General features: G+C 42.0%; 1 protein-coding gene across 1 annotated transcript; it reads left to right on the top strand.

The window, feature by feature from the left end:
* Positions 1–1,233: 1,233 nt before the first annotated feature.
* Positions 1,234–22,799, top strand: htatip2 (HIV-1 Tat interactive protein 2). The gene is made up of 6 exons (XM_060838619.1): positions 1,234–1,371; positions 4,302–4,491; positions 8,494–8,601; positions 15,888–16,025; positions 19,697–19,758; positions 20,600–22,799. The coding sequence occupies exons 1-6, from the start codon at positions 1,247–1,249 to the stop codon at positions 20,823–20,825; spliced, it is 849 nt and encodes a 282-aa protein (XP_060694602.1). The 5' UTR covers positions 1,234–1,246; the 3' UTR covers positions 20,826–22,799.
* The last annotated feature ends 2,362 nt before the right edge of the window (positions 22,800–25,161 follow it).

Here is a 25,161-nt window from a genome sequence, read left to right as displayed (position 1 = left end):
TCCAGTGATGTTACCACCACAGCATCACTGACCCATTCTTAGTGTAAACATGAACAATTTCAGTGTTATCTAAATGCTGGTTGTTAGAGAGTTTTGTGGCATATGGTACAGTCCTTACCTCTGGGCCTGCAGGTCCTGTTTCAAGTCCCACCCCAGCATGATATGGAGGCCTATTGAGGTATGTCATAACATGTGTAAACAGATTAATTTAAAAATAAATAAATAAAAGCTGGTTGTTCAATGCAATAATAGTAGTGTTGTCCCAGTCGAATTCATATTGCTCGTCATCTGCATGTGTGGCTACTAAGGCTACTTAGTATAGGACACTACTATTGGACAAACCAAACAGAGAACAGCCAGAGAATTCCTAGAGGCATGGCACTCATCCAGATTCAATTAATAAGCACATCGACCTGGACCCAATATATCGACCACTGCAACGGACAGCTGGAACTGACAACCGGAAGCGGCAGATTCAAACCACTACAAATGCCAGAGGAAAGATCACAGAAGTGCTTCACAGGAGGCTCCCAAGCACTGAGGATGTCACCTAGACAGGGGACGAAACATCTGCAATGCAAATTCCCAGCTCTGACTATCCCTATCCAAAAACTATGTCCTTTAGTCCAAGATTACCTCAAACGAGGAAACAATCTCTCTATGTTAACTTGGTCAAACCCCTTTTGCATCTTATTTATCTCAAATGGATCTCTTATGCTTCTAAACTATGATTTGGAGATAAAAACAAATTACTGTGGTTGCTGGAATCTGAAACCAAATGAGAAAATGCTGGAATTTGGCTACGATTTAGAGACCAGAGTTATTATTTGGAGATGCCGGTGTTGGACTGGGGTGTACAAAGTTAAAAATCACACAACACCAGGTTATAGTCAAACAGGTTTAATTGGAAGCACTAGCTTTCGGAGCAACGCTCCTTCATCAGGTGATTCTAAACTACAGCCTTAACGGCTGAATCTCTGGTTATAAGGGAAATCCCTCATCTCAGGAATCAATCTAGCGGACCTTCTCTGAACTGTCTCCTATGCAATGCTTAGCCTTTCCTTTTATTTAAAAGTCAACTGATGTTTTCTTCTGGGGTTCCCACAGTGATGCAGAGGGAGATGCTCAGTGGGACCTGCTGTCTGAATGTGAATGGCTGGAATTGCAGTTCCGATTAAGCCAGACCTCCGGGCCAGGGGGCAGCACTGTCTGGAAGTCGCTAATCCGGAAGCTCTGTGAAAAGGCGATGAAACTTCCTGGTGTCAGTGGCTGTAATCTTTGTGTGTTTTTACTGAGCACTTTAGTGCTTTGTTTGGCTTATTTGCTGCATCATCTGGAGAATTCTGATCCAGGACCTCTGCCCATTTCTAGGTAAAACCATGGAGCTTCAGTGATGTTGGATTTGCTGCTTATTCATGTTGACTGTGTCTAAACTCCTCTGAGAAAATTAGCTGGAGAGCATCTTTCTTGTTACTTAATGAATAGTAACCTTTCTCAGATAATTGTGTGTCATTTCTGGTTCAACGTGTAACATTCAATGTGCATGATCTAGCCTCTCAGATTTGCTTTTTTTGTTTTGTTGTGGTTGCTTCTGGGTGTGACTTCAAGCTGAGGATTTACCTGTCAGTGACTCAGCAACTTTGCACTGAACTCTTGGCAGCTCAGTTAATAGCAAAATATTCTTGATACTGGAGATCTGAAATAAAAGCACAAATTGCTGGAAAAGTGCAGCAGGGCTAGTAGTATCTGTGGAGAGCAAAACTGAGTTAGCATTTTGAGTCCATTACCACTTAGAGTCATATAGCACGGAAACAGAGCCTTTGGTCCAACCAGTTCACACTGACCGAATTAAAATAGTCCCAGCAGTCTGTGCTTGGACCACCTCGCTACAAGCCTTTCCCATGCATGACCTTATCCAAATGTGTTTAAATATTGTAACTTTACCTGCATCCACCACTTTCTCTGGTAATTCATTCCAAGCGCAAACCACTCTCTGTTGAAAAATAAATGCCCCTCATGTACTCCAGAAGATGCCTAACCAATGTCCTGTGCAACCTGACATAATGGATCCTTGTGGGTCACCATTGATCAGAGGCCTCCAGTATGAAAAATAACCCTCCAGTACCACCCTCTGTCTCCCACAACAAATCCAATGGGCAAGCTAACCCTGACTCCCATGTGATCTAACTTTAATAATTATTCTACAGTGCAGAAATTTTCCCAAGGCTTTGTTAAAGACTAAGTAAACAATGCCTGTCACTTTGCCCTCATCAATCACCTTGGTTACTTCATTTAAAAAAAACTGAATAAAGTCTATTTCCCCTTGCACAAAGTCATGCTGACTATCCCTAATCATTCCTTACCTCTCCAAATGCATGTAAATCCTACTTTTCAGAATCACCTCCAACAACCCACCACCAATATCAAATTCAGACGCCTATAGTTTCCAGGCTTGTGCTTACATCCTTTCTTAAACAATGGCACAACATTAGCACTTTTCAGTACTTCACCCGTGTTTATAGATATTACAAATATTTCTACTAGGGGTCCCACAATTTCTTCCCTAACTTCCCACAATGTCCTAGGATGCAGTTGATAAGGTCCTGGAGACTTATCTACGTGGAACACATTGCCAGCAGAGGTGAAAGAGACAGGCACGGTATTCATTTAACATGTGTCTGGACAGATGTGTGAGTAGGTGGGGAGCAGAGGGATACAAATGCTTAGGAATTGACCGACAAGTTTAGACAGTGCATTTGGATTGGCTCAGGCTTGAAGGGTCGAAGGGCTTGTTCCTGGGCTGTAGATTTTTTTTGTTTTTTGTTCTTTTATGTTTTTTAAGACCTCCAGCACTTCCTTTACTGTAATGTGAAGTTTTCAAAACATTGGTATTTATTTCACTGAGCCTCTAGCTTTCATTTCTTTCTCAACAGTAAAAGCTGACACAAAATATTCATTTAAATTCTCTCCCATCTCCTGAGGTTAAACACAACGATAACCTCGTTGATCTTTAAGGGGTACTACTCCTGTCCAGTTGCTATCTTGCTCTCAATGTATTTGTGGAACAGTTCCAAAGAAGCCATTGATTTGAAACAATAAATCTGCATTTTTTTCCATAGATAAAGCCAGACCATCTCACTTTCTCCAACAACTTCTGCCTGTATTCACATCTGGCATGTTGTGTTGGATGAATAGAAATCTCTTAGTGCTCATTTTGGACATACTGCCGTTAGCTTCCAGGAGAATGTCCCAGCTAACATTCCTGATCCTGACTGTTATCCTGTGACCCTTATTGAAAATGTGCCTCTGTGGGCTAGGGGTAAAAAATGAGGTCTGCAGATGCTGGAGATCACAGCTGAAAATGTGTTGCTGGTTAAAGCACAGCAGGTTAGGCAGCATCCAAGGAATAGGAAATTCGACGTTTCGGGCATAAGCCCTTCATCAGGAAGGGCTTTCCTGATGAAGGGCTTATGCCCGAAATGTCGAATTTCCTATTCCTTGGATGCTGCCTAACCTGCTGTGCCTTAACCAGCAACACATTTTCAGCTCTGTGGGCTAGGATCAGAGATTCCTCCTGTTGCAATCATTCACATGTGAGGAAATGGCTCGCCAGGAATTCAGGGCAAATGCAACCACAGTCTAGTAAGCCATTATTTCAGATTTTATTTGTCTTTATTTCTTCATAAAATGTGGGTGTTACTGACAAGGCCAGCAATTGTTGTCTCTCTTTAATTGAAGTGGGTAGCTTGCGAGGAGCATGACAGAGAACAACCCCATTATTGTGGATGTGGTGTCATACAAAATAAAAAGGTAAAGTCAGACATTAGGGCTGCTCTGTAATCTGAGACAGACAACTGGTGGTGGTTTAACCCAAAGGTCACTGTCCCCGAGGTGAGGGGAGAGATTGAGATGGAGAGTCCCTCCTGGTAACCTCAGCCAGTGCAGAAATTCAACCCGTGCTGGCACCACTCTGCATTGCAAACCAGACATCCAACCAACAGAGCTAACTGACCCCTTCCTTCAGGGTAACCTCAGCCATTGTGGGAATTGAACCCACAGGTAGGGCACATGGAGTAAGGATAGCAGATTCGCTTTCCTAAAGACTATTAGTGAACCAAATGAGTTTTTACAATGATCACCACAGAGATTGGTAATTAATTTTAGCTGTCACTTCCAGATGCAGTAAAGAAAACAATCTGTTGAAAATATTAGTAATGACAGCGTTTACTAGTCCAGTTAATAGTTTTAGTGATATATTTTCTTCATAGCAATTAACTGATTTTTGCTTATTATTTTTCCAGCATGTCTCAGGATATAAATAATCTCCGAGAAATGTACAAAACACTGAATAAGTCTTGTTTCATTCTTGGAGCTTCAGGGGAGACAGGAAAGGCATTGCTGAAGGAGATTGTTGAAAGCAAACTCTTTGCCAAAGTCACACTTATTGGTCGCAGAAAACTAACCTTTGAGGACCCATCCTACGAGAATGTGGTAGGTTTTTGTTTATCTTGATTATCTCCCGTTTATGTGATTGTCAGCAACTTGATGGAGCTGTAATACAAAACCTGAAGAAATCAAAAGTTTTGGGTGATATTTAAACCATGAAAATCTGTTGGTTCCAACATGGGAGAAATGTACCCATTGTTTGGTATATGGTGCAATGTCAAATAGCACTCAAAATTTTTCTTTACAACCTTTACAATCAGTCAGAACATCTTTGCCCTCGTTTTGGCTCTCTGTTGTCCCTCTCACAGTTCATTTTGAATGTCAAACTATCGTTGAATTAATTATAAACCACAAATCATTGTGACTAAATGGGGATATGAGGAATTCTTGCTTCCAGGGCTATTTCCTCATATTCCACAGTCCTCTCTCACCTATCACTAAAGTTCACATTTTATACAGCTTTGAGGAAGATTCCTACATGACTCTCTCCATAGTTACCCTGGCACTTTCTGTTTTGATTTCCGATCCTCGGGGGAACTGATTGTCTCACAGTATTATCACTAGACTGTGCATCCAGAGACTCAGGTAATGTTCTGGGGACTGGCTTTCAAATCTGCCATGGCCACCTGTTGATATTGAATTCAGTAGAAAAATCTGGAATCAAGAGTTTAATGATGACCATGAAACAATTATTTGGTATACTAATGACCTTCAGGGAAGGAAACTACCATCCTTCCTCTGTTTGGCTTACATGTGACTCCAGACCCACAGCAATGCGGTTGACTCTTCATTGCCCTCTGGGGCAATTGAGGATAGATAATCAATCCTGGCCTAGCCACATCTCCTGAATTAATCAGACAAAATCCACGGCATTTTAATTTAATGAACATTCTCATAACATTGTGGATGTTGCAGAGTAATTTTTGTCGGAGATATTGTTTGCTGCAACAGGTTACTGTCAGAATCTTTGAGGAGAATGACATTGTAAGGCATCTTGGAGCACCAAAGCACCGAAGAAAGGGATGAGTCAAAGGATGTATGGGTCCACAGTTTCCTGAAAGTGGCATTACAAGTGGCTAAGGTGGTCAAGAAGGCATTTGGCATACTTGCCTTCATTGAGTGGGACGTAGAATATAAACATTGGCAAGTCCTGTTGCAGCTGTGTTGAACTTCAGTCAGGGCACATTTGGAATATCTTGTATAGTTCGGTCACCACACACCAGAAGCAGATGGAGGCTTTGGAAATAATACAGAAGTGGTTTACTGAGATGTTCCCTGGTGTGGAGGGTGTTAGGCATGAGGAAAGATTGGACAAACTCGGTTTGTTTTCACTTGAACGTTGAAGAATGAAGGGTGACCCAATAAATGCTTAGAAAATGATGAGAGTCAGTGGATGGTCAGAGTCTTTTTCCCAGGGTACGAATGTCGATTACTAGTGGATTCGGAATCATAGAATCCCTATAGTGTAGAAGCAGACCATTTGGCCCATCTAGTCCACACCAAGCCTCTGAAGAGCATCTTGCCCAGACCCACACCCTTATCGTATCCCTGTAACCCAGCATTTGCCATGGCTAACCCACCCTACACACCCCTGAACACTATGGGCAATTTAACATGGCCAATGCGTCTAACGTGCACACCGTTGGACTGAGAGAGAAAACCGGAGCACCCGGAGGAAACTCACGCAGACACGGGGAGAATGTATAAGCCCCACACAGACAGTCGCCTGAGGGTGGAATTGAACCTGGGTCCCTGGTGCTGTGAGGCAGCATGTTAACTCCTGTGCCACACATACAGAAGAGGAACAGAATCACAGATGAGTATGTCCCTGCAAACATGAATGCAGAAGAATCAGAACCTGGTACACAAGACAGCCAATACCAGCTGCAAAGAAAGTCATTTCTATTGAAATGAACAGAGCTGAAAATGTGTTGCTGGACAAGCGCAGCAAGTCAGGCAGCATCCAAGGAGCAGGAGAATCGATGTTTCGGGCGTGAGTCCTTCTTCAGGAATGAAGAAGGGCTCATGCCCGAAACGTCGATTCTCCTGCTCCTTGAATGCTGCCTGACCTGCTGCGCTTTTCCAGCAACACATTTCCAGCTCTGATCTCCAGCATCTGCAGTCCTCACTTTCTCCTGTTGAAATGAACAGCTTACACTGTAAAGCATAGCACGGAGAATACTTCCACTGTGGAGCATTTTGTTCATAGAGCTAAGCACACAAGACATTTCTGTATCACCAGCACAGCAATATCGTCAAGTGGGAAGCTAAGGGAGTGATTGCTGGGCCTCGTGCTGAGATATTTATATCATCCATAGTCACAGTGAGATGCTGAAGACTGAAGGTTGGCTAACGTGGTTAACCATCGTTGTTTAAGAAAGGTGGTTAGGACAAGCCGGGGAACTATAGACCAGTGAGTCTGATGTCGGTGGTGGGCAAGTTGTTGGAGGGAATCCTGAGGGACAGGATGCACATGTATTTGGAAAGGCAAGGACTGATTAGGGATAGTCAACATGGCTTTGTGTGTGGGAAATCATGTCTCACAAACGTGATTGAGTTTTTTGAAGAAGTAATAAAGAAGAGTGATGAGGGCAGAGTAGTAGATGTGATCCATATGAACTTCAGTAAGGTGTTCGACAAGGTTCCCCATAGGAAACTGGCTAACAAGGTTGGATCTCATGGAATACAGGGAGAACTAGCCATTTGGATACACAACTGGCTCAAAGATAGAAGACAGAGGGTGGTGGTAGAGGGTTGATTTTCAGACTGGAGGCCTGTGACCAGTGGAGTGCTACAAAAATTGGTGCTGGGTCCACTTGTCATCATTTATATAAGTGATTTGGATGTGAGCATAAGAGGTATAGTTAGTAGGTTTGCAGATGACAAAGAGACCAGAACTAGTGGGCATAAGTTTAGGATGAGAGGGGAAAGATGTAATAGAGAACTTAAAGGCAACGTTTTCACTGAGAGGATGGTACGTGTATGGAATAGGCTGCCAGAGAAAGTGGTGGAGGTTGGCACAATTGCAACATTTAAAAGTCATTTGGATGGGTCTATGAATAGGAAGGGTTTGGAGAGGTGTTGGCAGGTGGGACTAGATTGGGGTGGGATATCTGGTCGGCATGGACAAGTTGGACCGAAGGGTGTATTTCCGTGCTGTACATCTCTATAACTCTGTGACTCAAAAACTACCAGACGAGATCGTTATGAATATGTTATCATATTTATTTGAACAGGACCTTTGCAGAGTAGCTTGTGTGTGTAAACACTTCAGTGAACATGCTCATGATCCAATTTTATGGAAATCATTATTTATGGAAGTGTTGCAATAGACTTGGCCAATGATGCATTGGGAGCCAGGCACATTTAATCAGATAAATCCAGAAGATTTTGAACATCCAACCCCTTGGAAGAAAAGCTTTCAACAACTGTACAAAACAGTCCATGTAAAGCCTGGTTTTGAAGAACACTTTTACAGTAGCACAGCAAGGTGTAAAGGAAGAGGAAATATGTTGTATCATAATACAACTGACACAGGTTTAAGGCAAAAGAGGCAAACCCTTAAGAGAGATTCCTGATGAAGGGCTTATGCCCGAAACGTCGAATTTCCTGTTCCTTGGATGCTGTCTAACTTGCTGTGCTTTAACCAGCAACACATTTTCAGCTGTGATCTCCAGCATCTGCAGACCTCATTTTTTACCCTTTATTAAGAGAGATGCAAGAGTTAAGTTATTTACACAGAAGGTGGAAAGTGCTTGGATTGTGTTGCCAGTGGAGGCAGATATGACAACAACATTTAAGTTGCATCTTGACAGATACAGGAATAGGCAGGGAATGGAGGGATATGGACGTTGTAGAGGCAAAGAGTTTGTAGTTTAGTTAGGCATCATGTGTTGGCACAGTCTTGATGGGCTGAAGGACCGGTTCCTGTGCAGTGCTGTTCTTTATTCTTGGAGTGAAGGGTGAAAACCTTTGACGAAATGTTTTTTTTTGTTGTTGGCAATATTTCAGTTTAATAGATTCTGTATTTCTTTGCAATTTAAACAGGTCCAGGAGATTGTTGATTTTGAGAAGCTGGATGAATATGCAGCTGCTTTCCAAGGCCACGATGTCGGGTTCTGCTGCTTGGGAACAACCCGGGCTAAGGCTGGCGTGGTAAAGAGAAGTATTACTTATTGTTTTACAATATTCTTCAGCGAATGTAATCTGACTGCATGAACCTGAAACCTGCCAGGGAACCGGGCAGCTGTGGGGAGGTCAATTTCCAAGATGGCGGCAGCAGAGTAGATAGCAAGTGGGCTCCTGAGCCCGAGGCTCGCCCACTCCACCCGCTTCACTTTTTTCTTTTTCCCCTTTTTTTTATCTTTATACGTTTTAATTTTACAGGAATTGGTGGCAAGGTGAGGATTTGGGTTTCTGGTAGTGGAGGTGGAGACGGGTTTGGGCCCAACCCAGTTGGAGGCTGCATCGTCGATGTTGGACCATGGCGGGGGGCCCATTGTCAGTGACAGCAGCGTTGGGTTTGGGACCAGCATCGGTGAAGTTGGCCCAGTAAAGACTCGTGGTGGCAGCTGTATCAATGGAGGCACGATGGCAGCAAAGAGTGGCAACTCTGTTCCAGCGAGGGATTTCAAGACTGGCCAACAACTGCTTTGTGCTAGTGGATCCAGGCCCAGGGCTAAACACTTCATAAGAACTGCACAGTTGAATGTTCCTTCATTTTAGGATGGGTCGTTGGTTAGCGCTGCTGACTCGCAGCGCCAGGGACACGGGTTCGATTCCAGCTTCGGGCGACTGCCTGTGTGGAGTTTGCACATTGTCCCCATGTCTGCGTGGGTTTCCTCCGGGTTCTTAGTTTCCTTCCACAATACAAAGATGTGCAGGTTAGATGAATTGTTTATGCTAAATGGGATGAGTAGGTTAGGTGCATTGGTCAGGGGTAAATAAAGGATAACAGGTTCAGGGGAATGGATCTGGGTGGGTTACTTTGGAGTGTCAGTGTAGACTTGTTGGGCTGAAGGGCCTGTTTCTACACTATAGGGAGTATAAGATTATGGTTTCAATGTTTTGGTTTATTTTCTGTGTTTCAAGATAGTACTGGAGAGTGGCGACACTTCCAACTGTATTTATAACAAAATATGTGTGACAATAAATAATTCAAATCAAGTCATTTCCCATTGTAGGAGAGTCTGTAACCAGGGGTCGTTGTCACAGAATAAGGGGTTACTCATTTAAGACAGAGTTGAGGAAGCATTTTGGGAAAGGAAATCTTAGCAGGACTTATCCACTTAATGGAAATGTCCTAGGGAGTGTTGCTGAGCAAGGAGACCTTGGAGTGCAGGTTCATAGCTCCTTAAAAGTGGAGTCATAGGATAGTGAAGAAGGCGTTTAGTATGCTTTCCTTTATTGGTCAGAGTATTGAGTACAGGAGTTGGGAGGTCATGTTGCGGCTGTACAGGACATTGGTTAAGCCACTGTTGGAACATTGTGTGCAATTCTGGTCTCCTTCTTATCGGAAAGATGTTGTGAAACTTGAACGGGTTCAGAAATGATTTACAAGGATGTTGCTAGGGTTGGAGGATCTGAGCTACAGGGAGAGGCTGAACAGGTTGGGACTGTTTTCCCTGGAGCGTTGGAGGCTGAAGGGTGACCTTATGAGGGGCATGGATAGGAGAAATAGACAAAGTCTTTTCTATGGGGTGGGGGAGTCCAGAACTAGAGGGCATAGGTTTAGTGTGAGAGGGGAAAGATATAAAAGGGACCTAAGGGCAACATTTGCACTCAGAAGGTGGTACGTGTATGGAATGAGCTGCCAGAGGAAGTGGTGGAGGCTGGTACGTTGCAACATGTAAAAGGCATCTGGATGGGTGTAAGAACAGGAAGGGTTTGGAAGGATATGAGCCAGGTGCTGGCAGGTGGGACTAGATTGGGTTGGGATATCTGATTGGCATGGTTGGACCGAAGGGTCTGTTTCTGTGCTGTACATCTCTATGACTCAAATTACCCTCTGAGCAAAGAAATTAATCCGTGGAATAGAGGGCTACAGAGGTTGGATCATTCCATAGATTCAGGGCTGAAATAAAGTGGAGTTGAGGGCTATCAGATCAGTCATGATCTCACTGAATGACAGAGCAGATTTGATGGGTTGAATGACCAACTTCCCCTTCTGCGTCTTATGATTTGACCCAGTATTAGTGACTGCAGCATGAAATTATGATTTATTTTTATATAAACGTTTAAATAATCTCCTACCTGTTGCTGCATGGCAGTGGTACGTGTTCAGGAGTCTCTGGTGTACTCTGATACCTGCCTGTTGACTGTCCTTCACAAGTGAAGCTTTTACAGGCCACTAGCCTGGTCATTTCATCAGGCAATACCAAGGCAGCCCTCGTTCTGACCCTTTTCGCAATAACAGCAATAACAAACTTCATTTGTGTAACACCTTCAATGTGATAAAATGCCCAGGGAATTGAGCATTCAAAAATTGACTTGATGTATAACCAACATAAGATATTGAATTAAATTAGTTTTATTGTCACATTGCATACAATGAAATGTTTATAAGTTGCCACTTATAGTGCCAAAGGTACTTACAGGTACAAAGGCACCTAAGTACAGATTCTTGAATACAAATTCATAGGAAAAAAAAATTAGAAGAAAAATAAAAAGTCCCACATTGCAAACCTGCAAAAGTTCAAAATCATAGCAATAAGTTCGAAAATAAAGGAAGAGGAAGTTTTGAATAACAGTTTTTCTATGATTAGTATATTAAAAGATTTGGACAGGTGACCAAGCAATTGGACCGAGCTGTACGTATGAAGGAGCATCTTAAAAGAGGTGAGTGATGTGGAGAGAACTGGGCAGAGAATCCCACACCTGAGTCTTTGGCGGCTGTAGGAGCATTCCCAAAGCTTGGGGACTGAGCTCTCATCGACTCAGTCTGTCAGCACCAAACCTGTCTAAAACGGGAAGAATTTGCTTCATTCATTTCCATTTTGAACAATGGCTCAGTAGACTGTAAAGGACCTTTCTTGGTTTGTGGGATGGCAGGGCTGGGAGCATTAATACATGACTAATGAAATATGGATACGCTCCAGTTACTGATTATTCAGGGACATTGAGATCCTGTTTTCTTTGGGGGAAGCTGAGTTACGATTGTATTGCTCCTGTACTGTCGTTCAAGAATGTCACTCATCCCCATCTTCTCAAAGGCAGCCAGGTATAGGCAATAAATGCTGACCATGCCAGGAGTGTCAATGTCCCAAGTGCGAATGAAAAGAAAACTCTGGTCGAAGCAGCCAATTCAGAGGCAGTGTAATACTCACATTAAGAGGCTTGTCTACACTTTGAGGGATAAGCATATTTAATCGGATATTGAGGTAGAGATTAAATATGAAATCTGGTAAATGGTTTTGAAGGAATTAGTTAGCCACTTTGAAGAATTGATGTATTCATTAGAGTTGCTATTATTTAGATTTTATTGTCATGTGTTCTCAAGCATAGTACAGTGAAAAGTCACCACACATGTCATCCCCTTACCTTACCAAGGTATCAACAAACTCAGGTACAAAGTAGCAAAAAAAAGTTTAAAAAGTTAAGCATTACCTTCATAGAGTAGGTAGAGAAATAAATAAATAAGGTAATAGTTAACATTAACATTGATATAAACTGGAAAAATAAAGGAGTCATGTTAAACGTTCACCAGTTTTTGATGTCTGCTTGCTGGGGCTCCAGTCGCCTCCATTTAGCTCACTCTCTGGGACATCTCAGCTACCTGTTCTTACTACAGCTGCAGATACCTGGGGGACCTCCCTACACTGCTCACTGTTCCTGTGTGGGGTTGGACAGTGGGGGCTGGACTGAGTGATGGCAGAAATTGATCATTATGAGTTTTCTTTTTGTTCACAGCAATCTGACAGAGACCAGAGTGCAGTTGTGATAAATGATGTGCAGATTAGGTGGGTTGGCCATGCTAAATTGCCCTGTCATCTCCAGGGACATGCAGGTTAAGTGGTGGATTAGCTGTGGTAAATGTGGGGTTATGGGGATAGGATGGAAGAGCTAGATCTGGATGGGATGCTCTTCAGAAGATCGATGTGAACCTGATGGGCTGAATGGTCTCTTTCCATTCCATAGGGGTTCTATGATTTTTTTTCTGACTCATCAAGGCAATGCAGAATTGGATGGAGGTTTGATGCAAGTGAATACTACTTGGAAGTACTTCAGAGGCTGAATGGCCTTTTTCCATGCCATAAGGATGCTATAATTCTCTTAAATGGATGATCTTCCCCATAAGCTATCCCCATAAGCTGTTGACCAGGTTAAAGCTGTAATCAGGTGAAAGTAAGGGCTGCAGATCAGAGTAGAGAGTGTGGTGCTGGAAAAGCACAGCAGGTCAGGCAGCATCCGAACAGCAGGAGAATCGACATTTCAGGCAAAAGCCCTTCATCATGAATCCTTCCTGATGAATGTCTTTTGCCCGAAATGTTGATTCTCCTGCTCCTCAGATGCTGCTTGACCTGCTGTGCTTTTCCAGCAACACACTCGCGATTCTAAAGCTGTAATCATCCTGATCTTTATAGTTCTGTGCCATGGAGCATTGAATGCCCAGTCTTGATCTTGAAGTGTAGAAGTTTACGCTCAAAAACTGGCTATTCTGCCCAACTGGTCTGTGCCAGCATTTAGACCTCACTGAGCCCCCTCCCACTCTAGTTCTCCACAACGTATCTAATTCATCTCAATCTCCTGTCTCTGTCATGTGAATAGAAAATTCAAAAACTTTCAAACACATGCTTTAAGTTTTAATTGCTATAGTTTTAGTTTGCAGAATAATCCCTTATATTCCACTCAGCAGTTTGGGACTCCGAAGAATGTTCAGCAAGGGTCCACTGATTATGTCAAACTGAAAGATAAGCATCCCTTAAAGAAAGTCATTAACAAACATTAAATAATCAAAGCAAAATTTAAAATTAAACTAGAAGGCCATTGTGAGTGGAGGTGAGGCACTCTCGCCCCCATGGTGCCCCCCAATCAAGGATAAGCACGAACATGCCAGCAGACACTACATGCCCGCTCCCCGAGGATACCCGGGTCTAGACGTAAAGAGGGCAGTTGGTCTGATGACTCCTGTCAGTCCTCCTGTCCCCAAATGACTGAAGCACAGACATTTGAGGAGCAGCCCCTTCAAGAAGTGAAACTAGTGCTGCAACTTTGAGACGCAGTGCATGTGGACAATACACTCTTGGTGGCACCCACATGAATTGGTAGTGTGAATTCTTCCTATTGGGAAGATGCCATTCCTTAATGGGACCCATCCATTCTGTGAGAATCCCCCATGTCTTTCGACTGAGGCTTCTGCAAGAACGGTATCCTTTAAAATCCTGCCTCTGTGCTGCTGCTCAAAGTATTTAACGGGGGCCACGCTCTTAAATAAATCACCTATAAAGAAACTGGAGGGAATATTGGTCTTTTTACACACAGCATTGAACTGTTGGATGTCGAGAAACTAACAACATTTTCAACATTTCTAAATTTACTTGATTCATGCTTAAAACCATCCTTAAGAATAAATTGAATTTTTTGTTTTGTCTTTCAAAGCCTGAAAAAGTGTCCCTTGAGGTGTAATTGCCATGCATGAGTGCATCTTAATTTTATTTGAGCCGTTCTCTTTATTGAGATTCACGTCTATAAAGTTGTGTTTTTAGTCACCTAGGGAACCTCACGCAAATTCCTTTCTTTTCTGCTGGATGAAAATTTCGGGATTAAGCCCACTGGCTGCTAATAGGACAATATTTTGCTTTGTTTGGGGCAGCTTCATCAAAAGAAACAGCAAGGCAACTTGTCAACTCGGAGCTATTGAGAGGGGATGATGGCTGAGCGTGGGTCTAAGAAGTAGTGGCGTGGGCTCTTGTTCACAGGCAAGGGTTCACTCCTTGTTAGGAGCACTTCTGCAGAAGGGACGCCAGCGTCTGTTTCTGGGCTCGCATTGATGTGGTGTATTGGTAATCGGATTTAAAGTGAGCTCCAGTATCTATGTCAGTTCAGATTTCATCAAGTGACCATTGAAGGGGCTGCTGCAAACTGAACTCTGCTTTAGGACATTGACCAAGGACTAAGGGCAGAGAAATTGCGCGTCATTTAATTTGAGCATTGGAGGTGTCGAATAATTGACTTGTATTTTCGACACTCTTGAGGCTGTTAAGTTCTGCTTGCGTCTGTTTGTCTAAATCTTTTAAAATAAGCCTTTGGTGTGTGGAGTCGGGAGAGGGTGGATTGAAATCGAATATACCAAATGCTATTCAGCATTTCCATAACAGCACACAATAAAGAAAGTGACTATAAAATCATTGTGGGAGGTCACTCCCTGAATCTATTTTATTTTAAATCCAAGTTGAAATGTAGTTTTAGCAACAGAACAGTTATGACACTGATGTTTCATTAGGGACAACTGACAGCCACACATGAAAGAAGTGAAACTATCACTGTATTCTAACAGATGAAAGGCTTAACAGACAATCAATTTTTCAATGTATAATTTCAGTTACATCACACTGCAAATTTTTGCTATAAATTCTGTGTTACGATGGAGCCTTCCACAATCACCTGATGAAGGAGCGTCGCTCCGAAAGCTAGTGTGCTTCCAATAAAACTTGTTGGACTATAACCTGGTGTTGTATGATTTTTAACTTAGGAAAGGTAGAGAGAAAGGGGATTGAAAATCTGTTTAATAATGAAAGGTACCTATTAATTATGCCAATTGGATGTGCAATACTTTAATTCTGTGATTAGAAAGTGAGATGATTTTGCTGTTTTGAATCCTGTTGTTTGGATCTGCATTGCTTTTTATTATTTGTTCTTTACGTTTGTTCTTTACATTCCCTTGGCACTTTTTAAAATTGACATCACCCAAAGTCAACCATATATTATTAGGAGAAAGTGAGTACTGCAGATGCTGGAGACCAGAGTTGAAAAGTTTGGTGCTGGAAAAACACAACAGGTCAGGCAGCATCCGAGGAGCAGGAGAATCAACATTTCGGGCATAAGTTCTTCATCAGGAATGACTCTCCTGCTCCTCGGATGCTGCCTGACCAGCTGTGCTTTTCCAGCACCACACTTTTCGATTTGGATCTCCAGCATCTGCAGTCCTCACATTCTCCTCCTTTAAAACCAGCATCTTCATCCAAGTTATTTTTGCCACCCTCCAATTATTGCCTGATACTCCTTGGCTTCACTTTTATGATTGTGCTTCTGTGATGTGTCATGGGGTGCCAAAAATGCTGTGGAACTACAAATCATTATATACTAAAAATAAAAACGAGAAACGTTGGAGACGGCAGCAACACAAGGTAACATTGAGGAAAGCTGTATGCCTGTGACAATACAGGTCACAGTTCTGTTTCAGTTTCAGACTCTACAGAATGTCTCTTTCTCTTGCATTTCAGGAAGGCTTCATTCGAGTGGATCACGATTACATATTAAAGTCAGCTCAACTTGCCAAAGCTGGACGGTGCACTCACTTTAACTTGGAGTCTTCAAAAGGAGCTGACAAAAACAGTTCCTTTCTATATACAAAAATTAAGGTTGGAAAATTTTGAGTGTAATGTTACTTCAAAGTGATTCTGTTAATTCTGCCCAGGGGCAGCCTCACTGACCACATAGATACCCCGTGTCCTTTCAGTTCACTGACACACTAAGTTATTGGATTACAATGCCTGAGGATTATATTTGTCAGTTTTGCTTTGGCACAGTAAGACACTATTAAAGACCAGAGTGAATTAGAAAGCCAAGGTCAAATACAACACATTAATGTTACTGTGCACTTCTAGCATTTGACTGCATTATAAATTTTAACATTGCTATTTTTATGAATAGTACTAGCTTAGTAACTAAGCTGAGAATCATGGTGGCTAAGTGGTTAGCACTGCTGTCTCACAGTGTCAATTCTATCTGTGGGCAGCTGTCTGTGTAAAGTTCGCACATTCTCTCCATGTCTGCATGGGTTTTCTCTGGGTGCTCTGGTTTCCGCCCGCAGTCCAAAGATGTGCAGGCTAGATGGCTTAGCCCTGGGAAAAACGGGGTTACAGAGATAGGATGGGGGTAGATATGGGTGAGATGCTCTTTGGAGGGTCGGAGTAGACTCGATGGGCCAAATTACCTCTTTCCACATTGTAGGGATTCTACGATTTTATCGAACCCATCAAGGCACTGCACAATTGGATGGATGTTTGATGCAAGTAAATAGTACTTGAGCATAAATTTTTAACTTAATATTGTGAGGAGATAAGTGAGGAGAGACACTGGGGGTTGGAGTTTACATGATTTTCTGCATCAGAGGAAATAGTTTCTCCACATCATCATTCATTCTCCTGTACTGAAGGAAATATGAGCTAAGTTGTCCTATTCATTTAACTAGGAGAAGGGCTCATGCTCCTGCTCCTTGGATGCTGCCTGACCTACTGCACTTTTCCAGCAACACATTTTCAGCTATTAATTTCATTCCCTGTATCATTGCTATATCTTCACTGTAGTTTCATCAGAGACGATATATCTTTACAGAGATGTGATGATTCACACTCAGCACTGTACTCTAGATAGTGTTTCACCAGATCCCCAATGCATTGCATCCTCCGTATTCTACTCCAGATCCATTTTGAGATAAAAGCTAATAATCCATTTTTCTCCTTGAGTTCTCTGTCTAAACGGTGATCCAACCCATGATCTCCATGGGGACCAAAACATAGCAGTAAGTTGCAAAGCCATCCTTATCAGAATAGTGATTGAACCCCATCTTGTTGGTATTTGTCTGACCCTGACCCCAGCGTTCCACAGAGCCCAAAGATGCACATCTTTGCCTGGAGCCAGGGCTGGCGAGAGTAGAGGCTCCAACATTCTGACCATCACATGACTATATTGGAATCTTTCTCACTGTAATCACGTGTCATTGGTGAGTCAGTTGTTCAACCAACTTATCCTTACAAATCTCAATGAAAACATGTTCTACATTAGATACCATTTTGCCAATGGACAGCATTGACTAAATAGTCCTGGTTTTGCAAGGAATTACGTTGGAAGCCAATTTAAGATGATCAGTCAGGCTCACAGTGGGCTGTTTTTTGAGCATTCTGGATCAGTGGTGCTGGAAGAGCACAGCAGCTCAGGCAGCATCCAAGGAGCAGCGAAATCGACATTTTGGGCAAAAGCCCTTCATCAGGAATTTTTACCTGTTTTTTGACCATGCCCGAAGTTACATATATTAACACAAGGGGCCCTTTGTAAATCATCTGTATATCGTACCATTCTCAATGAGTAAAGGGCTGTGGAGATTGCCAATCCTGCTGCATTCTTCAAGGCAATACTCAGACTGGTCAGAGGCTACACTTTTATTTAGCTAAGATTAACAGTTAACGATTCTGCTACAACACCAAAGTAACCATTGTGACCATACTGCCCCTTTAACAAGGTTATTCCGTCCTTGGTTTTCTCAAGAGGGGTTGTAAAGGCAGAGGTGCTGATATGTCTCGGGAAGCTTACTTTAAACAATAGCAGAGGAGTGCCGGTACTCTCAATTCAAGTTTTCTTCTAGTTTGGTTTTTTTAGCAGGCAGTCAGAAAACTGTAGGTAGCAGAGAAGTAGCTACAGCAGAAAGAGATTCCATGCTTCAACAGAGGTCTTGCCTAAACTTTCTCTCTCAAATCTCTCTTGCCTGTAAGATTCTCTGTTTGACTACCATTTGCCAAGGGATTTTGCAGGGAATTGGAACAGTTTCATTAAGTAGCGATTTCAAGTCATTTGGGTTTTCATTTGGTTATTCTAAATTCTGTTTTCTTTTGTTCGTGTTTCAAGTGTAGGGTGTAAATAAATTGTTTTGCCAGAAGTCAAGTGGTTTGGCCAGCTGCATCACTTCTGGAATGTCCACTTCCCATCAGCATTTGTAAAAAAAAGAATGTTATGATCTGGGCTACCTCCTTAAAAATATTTTGACAGGATCTGACCTGGTTCATAACACCATGATCCGATCAATCAGCAATCTCTTCCTCGTGCTATATAAATTGGTGCTCCCTTTACAAGGTTAGTTTCTTGTGTTTCAGTCCAGGGGAGTCAAATTGAACAGTTTCGAGTTGGTATCTATTTTTAGCTGTTTTTTAGGATGCCATCATTGATCTTAACCAATGGGAAGAGGTATTTTGTTGTGCAAGCAGGTTACAGAGGATTTGAAGTAATTACCCAATGACTGATACCTCCCATGTATAGATATTCAACCACAGTGTATCTGAATAATGTCACTGCTGAACAGGAACCAAAGATATCAGTGTTACACTGTAGGTGTTTGCTCAATCAACTGGTTCGGGGATGTTAGAACATACTTCTGAAGTTGTGGGACTTGAACCCTGACCTTCTGGCTCAGAGAGAGAGAGAGGCTCTACCACTACACCACCAGAGCCCTCAGTGTTGCACCGTATTGTCAAACCAGAGTAGAGGTCCCATTCCATCATTCTAAACCTGAACAGTATTTCAAAGAAAAACAGAGAACTGGGGTTCTGGAATACAGTTATCCTGACATCAACAAAACCGAGAACAATTCGTCTGGTCATTATGTTATGATTATTTGAGAGATTTGAAAATGGAGTACTTAATTTTCTATATTGCAACAGTGACTACACTTGCAAAGTATTTCACTGGCTGTAAAGCACTTTGGAATGTTCTAAGATCGCAAAAAAAGGTTATGTAAATGTGTATGGTCAGGTCAGATATTGGACATTGGTCTCTTCTGGCCAGTTGAGGTACAAGAAAACATTGATACTTTAAAGGTGAGGCATTGAACGGGCACAGGTTCTCGGTGGAAGGATTCACTAACAACCCCTCCCCTCTACCCCACACACCTCCCCCCACCCACACCCCCAAGCTTCATTCATTACATATTAATTCATAATCTTGAAATGAGGTTAATTCAGATTCTTCAGTGTGTCTCTGAGCTCATTCACTTGCTTGTAATGGGATGCTTTAAGTTCAGCTGAATTAACCTGGATTGTTAAGACTAGAATTTTGTGTGGGCTCTTGTGGTCCAGTAGCAGTCTCCCTATCTTTGAGCCAAAAGTTCTTGATTCAGGTCCGTCCTGCACCAGAGGTGTGGAATACCACCCCTCAGCACGCTGATTAGAAAATATCTGGGAAATTGCTGAGGAGAATTTTTGATGACCAGTTTTAAACAAGTAACATTATTGTGTCTATTTTAAAATTCACTCCTAAACAGGGTCAAGTGGAAGCTGAAATTGAAGAGCTGGATTTTGATAGATACAGCATTTTTCGTCCTGGGTAAAGTCAATTTCCTTTTTTTACATTGTTAATTCTGGCTCCTTTTCTAATTTAATTCGTAATTTCTTCCTTTTAATTCCATGAAATGAACAGTAAGGATGTGAGACAACAAACAGAAATTGCTGTGAAAGCTCAGCAGGTCTGGTGGAGAGAAATCCACCAAACCTCTAGTGGAGGGTTAACATTTTGGATCCTTCCTTCGAACCTGTTTCATAAGAATATGAATCTGAGTAAATGGGTGCTTGGTTTTTAACCAAAAACAACAAATGCTGGAGATCACTGTGGGTCATAGAATCCCTACAGTGTGGGAACAGGCCCTTCAGCCCAACAAGTCCACACTGACCCTCCGAAGAGTAACCCACACAGACCCCCATTCATCTACCCTATATTTACCCCTGACTAATGCACCTAACCTATACATCCCTGAACACTATGGGCAATTTAGCATGGCCAATTCACCTAAACTGCACATCTTTGGATTGTGGGAGGAAATCTGAGCACCCAGAGGAGAATGTGCAAATTCCACACAGACAGTCGCCTGAGGTTGGAATCAAACCCGGGCCCTTGGCGCTGTGAGGCAGCAGTGCTAACTATTGAGCCATCGTGCTGCCCCTTCTTCAAAGCGCTTCGAGTCTTCATTAGACTCGAAACGTTAGCTTGCTGTCTCTCCATGGATGCTGTCTGACCCACTGTAATCCCCAGTATTTGTTGTTTTCAGTACAGATTCCAGCATTAGCAGTAATTGACTTCTTGGTTTTTAATGCTGGTCCTGATATTTGTGTACTTTCTAATATTCCTCTGCAGTTTCTAACTTTTTTTTCAAATCTTAAATTTGAAACAGAGCCCTGATGTGTGACAGAGTAGAACCAAGACCCATGGAATGGATGATGCAAAAACTTCTTATTCCTGTAGCATTTATGTTTCCAACTGCAATAACAACCCCTATGTCTGTGCTAGTGAAGGCCATGATGAATAATGTTGTACTGCCAGCTGACAAGAAAATGGAATTGTTTCACAATAAACATATCCATGAGCTTAGTAAGCTTGGAGAAACTAAGGCCAAGTAGCATTTTTCAAAGTTGACTTTTAAGTCCACAGTTTACCTTGGCCTTCGGTTTCCTTTAGACCTTCTGACTGGGGTGTCCCTGATGTTCTATTATCACATTAAACAGTTATTTTGAGGATTCCTTTAAAAAGACACATTTTGTTGAAGCTTTGAATTGGTTTTCCTTATTAAAGATATTCTTGCATATTGTCCTGAAATGTGCAAGCTTCAACAAATAGTATCTTTCTTCAGCAATAACAGCTCTCTCTTCATGGTGCTGCAAGGGGCATAGTCTGTCTGCTTTTTCTTTTGTTGGGAGGCATCTGGCTTCTGTTTGCTTGTGATTGGTTGAATTGAAATTTGATGAAGGTGGACCACAAGTGAAACATCTCCTATACCATGTTATATTCCCAGACTAGATCACGAGCTTTGTTAAAATACTCATTGGTATAATTTCAGCTTGTCCAAAGAGGGCTAGCATCACCAAACTGGTAATGTCCCAAGCTGCACCAAACAAATGCTGCTTGTGGGTTTCCTTGGCCTCCACTCTTAGCTGCACTGAACTGTTGACTGCTGGACATTTCTTCTGAGTTGCACAGATCCTAGAGCTTTTTCTGAGCACTAACCCAAAGCGCTTTGCTGCACATTATGGCTTCTCAGAGCCTGAAATATATGGTCCCATCGCAACTCCTTCTTAAGCCCAAATACATAGAAGCAGTGAACTTCCACCCCCTTCTCAACCGTGCTATTAACAAAAGCACTTTTCCTGTGGAATACCTGACTTTTTCTAGATAGCTGACTAAAATTGATTCTGACCCTTGAACTATGTTGAGTGACCTATTGAAAGGTTTGTAACAACCCTCACTCTTGTTCTTAGGTGGAATTAAATGTAGCAACCACTGGAACGGGAATAACCATTGGAATGCCCCATTCCCAGAACATTACAATATTCACAGATTACTAGTTTTACACAGTACAGTTGGAAACATAGAAAAAATTTCATCACAACAGCCTTGTAATCAGTTTAATTTTTATTACCTTAAACCTTTGTTCTGCCTTGATTTGTTTCCCACTCTGTTCAGAACTTTGGCTCTGAGTAGAGTTTGAGTTTTGTTTTCTTGTATTAATTAGCAAAAAAATTTACAATGGTGTAATGATTTTGTTTCATTTTATACATCTGATTATCAGGGATAAGCACACTGGAAATAGTGTGGTATTGTTTCCAATGTCAAATTAGTGTTTTTCCCACAGGCCTTAATATGTAGCTGTCTCATCCCTGAAAGTGATTAATGTCCACTTTGATGAGTCACACACAACTCAGGTTTTAGAACTTTTTTTGACTTTGTCATAAGTTGTCAGGACTGTACCATGCCAGGCACACTACAAACTACTGACTGCTTCTAGGGCAGTACTGGTAGGTTAAAGAAGCACATTTTGAATTTTAAAATGTGCAATAATTCTTTAGTTGAGCCAAAGTGCGAAATTAGATCAAACTTGGCCTGCAAGTGTTTGTGGAGTTTTGACTGTGGTTCCTGAGGTGATGTGAATCAGGTTAAAATGAGAGAAATGACACTAACGAAATCTTTCACTCTCTCCAGAAACCCATAACTATCACCCAACACTTGTTTTGTAACAATTGGTGCAATAAAATATCTAGAAGCTAATCTAGGATTCTGTATAGTGGTAAATGGCTATGAAAGCTCTTCTGTATAAGTATTGCCAAATATTAAATATTAAACATGCTTTACCTGGTAGTTATAGAAATTACTGTTCTATTATTTTGCCTTGCATTGTTGTAGCTTTGAGTTTATTTTTAAATGATCAATGTTTAGTTTATGCATGTGTAATGATCACGCAAGGGATGTCTTAATGTTATTTTCTGTTTAATTGTGGTTAATGTAAGACACTGTTAGCCTTTGTCTGTTGTTCTGCTCCTGGTGCTGGTGAGATTGTCTGTATGTCCCCAGGCTGACAATAAACTCCGTGATAGAAGAGACTTGGTTTTCATGACCTGCTTTAAATATAAAAATATTTTGCGTGGAACAGTTAGTTTGTGTTTTCTTCTTCAGTTTTAGTAGATTTCATATGTAACTTAGAATATGTTAAAGGGAATTGGTTACTGTCTTTTGATGTACACAACTGACCTCTATACATATCTTAGTTTAAGTTCTGTAATTGTCTTATCAGAAATTATTATATAAAATAATCTTGGTTGTAGAGATTTAATAAAATAGTAAGGTTTGATTCTCAATAAAGTGACCACTATCTCACTGAAACACAAGAGGCAGCTTTGTGGCTCAGTGGTTAGCACTGCTGCCTCACAGTACCAGGGACTCAGGTTCGATTCCAGCCTCAGGTGACTGTGTGGAGTTTGCAAATTCTCCCCGGGTCTGCGTGGGTTTCCCTTGGGTGGTCCTGTTTCCTCCCACAGTCCAAAGATGTGCAGGTCAGGTGAATTGGCCATGCTAAATTGCCCTTGGTGTTCGGTGTATTAGTCAGAGGGAAATGGATCTGGGTGGGTTTCTCTTCAGAGGGTCGGGTGTGGACTTGTTGGGTCGAAGGGCCTGTTTCCACACTAGGGAATCTAATCAAAGTGCCTTTTTGGTTAAATTGATACAGATTTTAGCAATTTTGTGAGATCACAAAAACAAATGGTTATTTTGAGTAGAATATAGTGATAGACTCTTGAACTTTTCAGAACACTTCTTAATGTGTAAGTTAGATGTTAACGGCAAAATTATTCATTGAGATCCACCATACGTGTTCTCTCAGCAGACCCAGATGACTGTGGTGGCATCTCATTATCTTGGTGGAGAGCTATAAACTTGTAAATTAACAGAGAAAAGGTGATCCCACAACTGAATGTTGTCTTAGAATGGCAGTCAAGTAATAACAGGAAATTATATCAGTAAGATGACAGCCCTTTTGAGACCAGTACATGATCAGATGTATTTGGTCTAGCCAATTTGAGGATAATCATGTAGTTTGTGCATTGTTTCCATTTATTCCCTTGTGGGATGTGGGTATCGCTGCCTGGACCAGCATTTATAGCCCATTACTAGTTACCCTTCAGAGGTAGGTGGTGGTGAGCTGCCTTCCTGAACCACTGCAGCCCATATGCTATCGCCTCACAACGTTATCAGGGATTTTGACCCAGATGGAATGGCAATTATATTTCCAAATCAGGATGGTGTGTGGCTTGGAGGGGTGTTCCCCCACAAGCTGCTTGCAGTTCAGAGATACCGCTGTCCAAACACAAGTAGCAAGGGTTAATAATTGGTAACCTCACAGTCTAAGAATAAACAGAAGGCTATTTCGAAATGAGATGAGAAGTTTCTTCACCCAGAGAATGGTGAGCCTCTGGAATTCTCCACCACAGAAAATAGTTGAGGCTCCCAAATATAGTGTTTCCAAGAAGGAATTAGTTAAAGCTAAAGGAATCAAATGGCCTCAGGTGAGAGTGAGAACAGAGAACTGAGTTGGATGATCAACAATCATCATATTGAATGACAGGACAGGCTTGAAGGGCTGAATGGTTTCCTCCTGCTCCTGTTTTCTATGTTTAGCTATTGGGTGCACAGTAACAGGCCAGAATAAGAAAATAACGAGACTGCTTTGGATGTCAGAGACCTTAAATAAAGACCAAATTATGAAGAAACTTAGCAGGTCTGTGGAGAGAGAAACAAGAGTTAACACTTTGAGTCTGAGATGTCTTCTTTGGAAGAAGTGAGAGATGGCACAGTGATGAAGATTTTACATAGAAATATTCGGAAAGCTCGAAGTGGAACAGAAGGAAAGGTGAGACCCTTTTACCTGACTCTTCCTCCATCTGGACCCCACTTCTGTCTTTTTACCTATTCATAATCCTTTTATCAAGAGCTGTCAGTAAGTTGTTGCTGATCTCAATTTCTCTGCTTCCCCCAATCCACTTCAACCTGTCTCCCTCTGAATTTGTTACATTCTGTTCGCTCTAGATTTTGTCATCAAACATTCTGACAAGACTGAAACTATTATCATCTGATGTACTCAGAGGCTAGAGGCTAACCCTTAGACCCTCCCTTGTATCTCCACCTGGACCATGACGTCACCCTGAACATCGAGCTGTTGTTTCTTGGACTCTCGTTGACCTTGTCTCATGTAGAGTCCCTCCCTTCTCATAGCCTCAAATAGCAGCCTTCTATGTTCTTTCCAAAATCCACAAACTGGATTACCCTGGTACATAGATTAGATTAGATTAGACTTACAGTGTGGAAACAGGCCCTTCGGCCCAACAAGTCCACACCGACCCGCCGAAGCGCAACCCACCCATACCCCTACATTTACCCCTTACCTAACACTATGGGCAATTTAGCATGGCC

The sequence above is a fragment of the Hemiscyllium ocellatum genome, chromosome 18, assembly GCF_020745735.1.
Source record: "Hemiscyllium ocellatum isolate sHemOce1 chromosome 18, sHemOce1.pat.X.cur, whole genome shotgun sequence".
Lineage (NCBI taxonomy): Eukaryota > Metazoa > Chordata > Chondrichthyes > Orectolobiformes > Hemiscylliidae > Hemiscyllium > Hemiscyllium ocellatum.
Note: the sequence above shows the minus strand (reverse complement) of the source record. Positions and strands in the feature narration are given on the sequence as shown.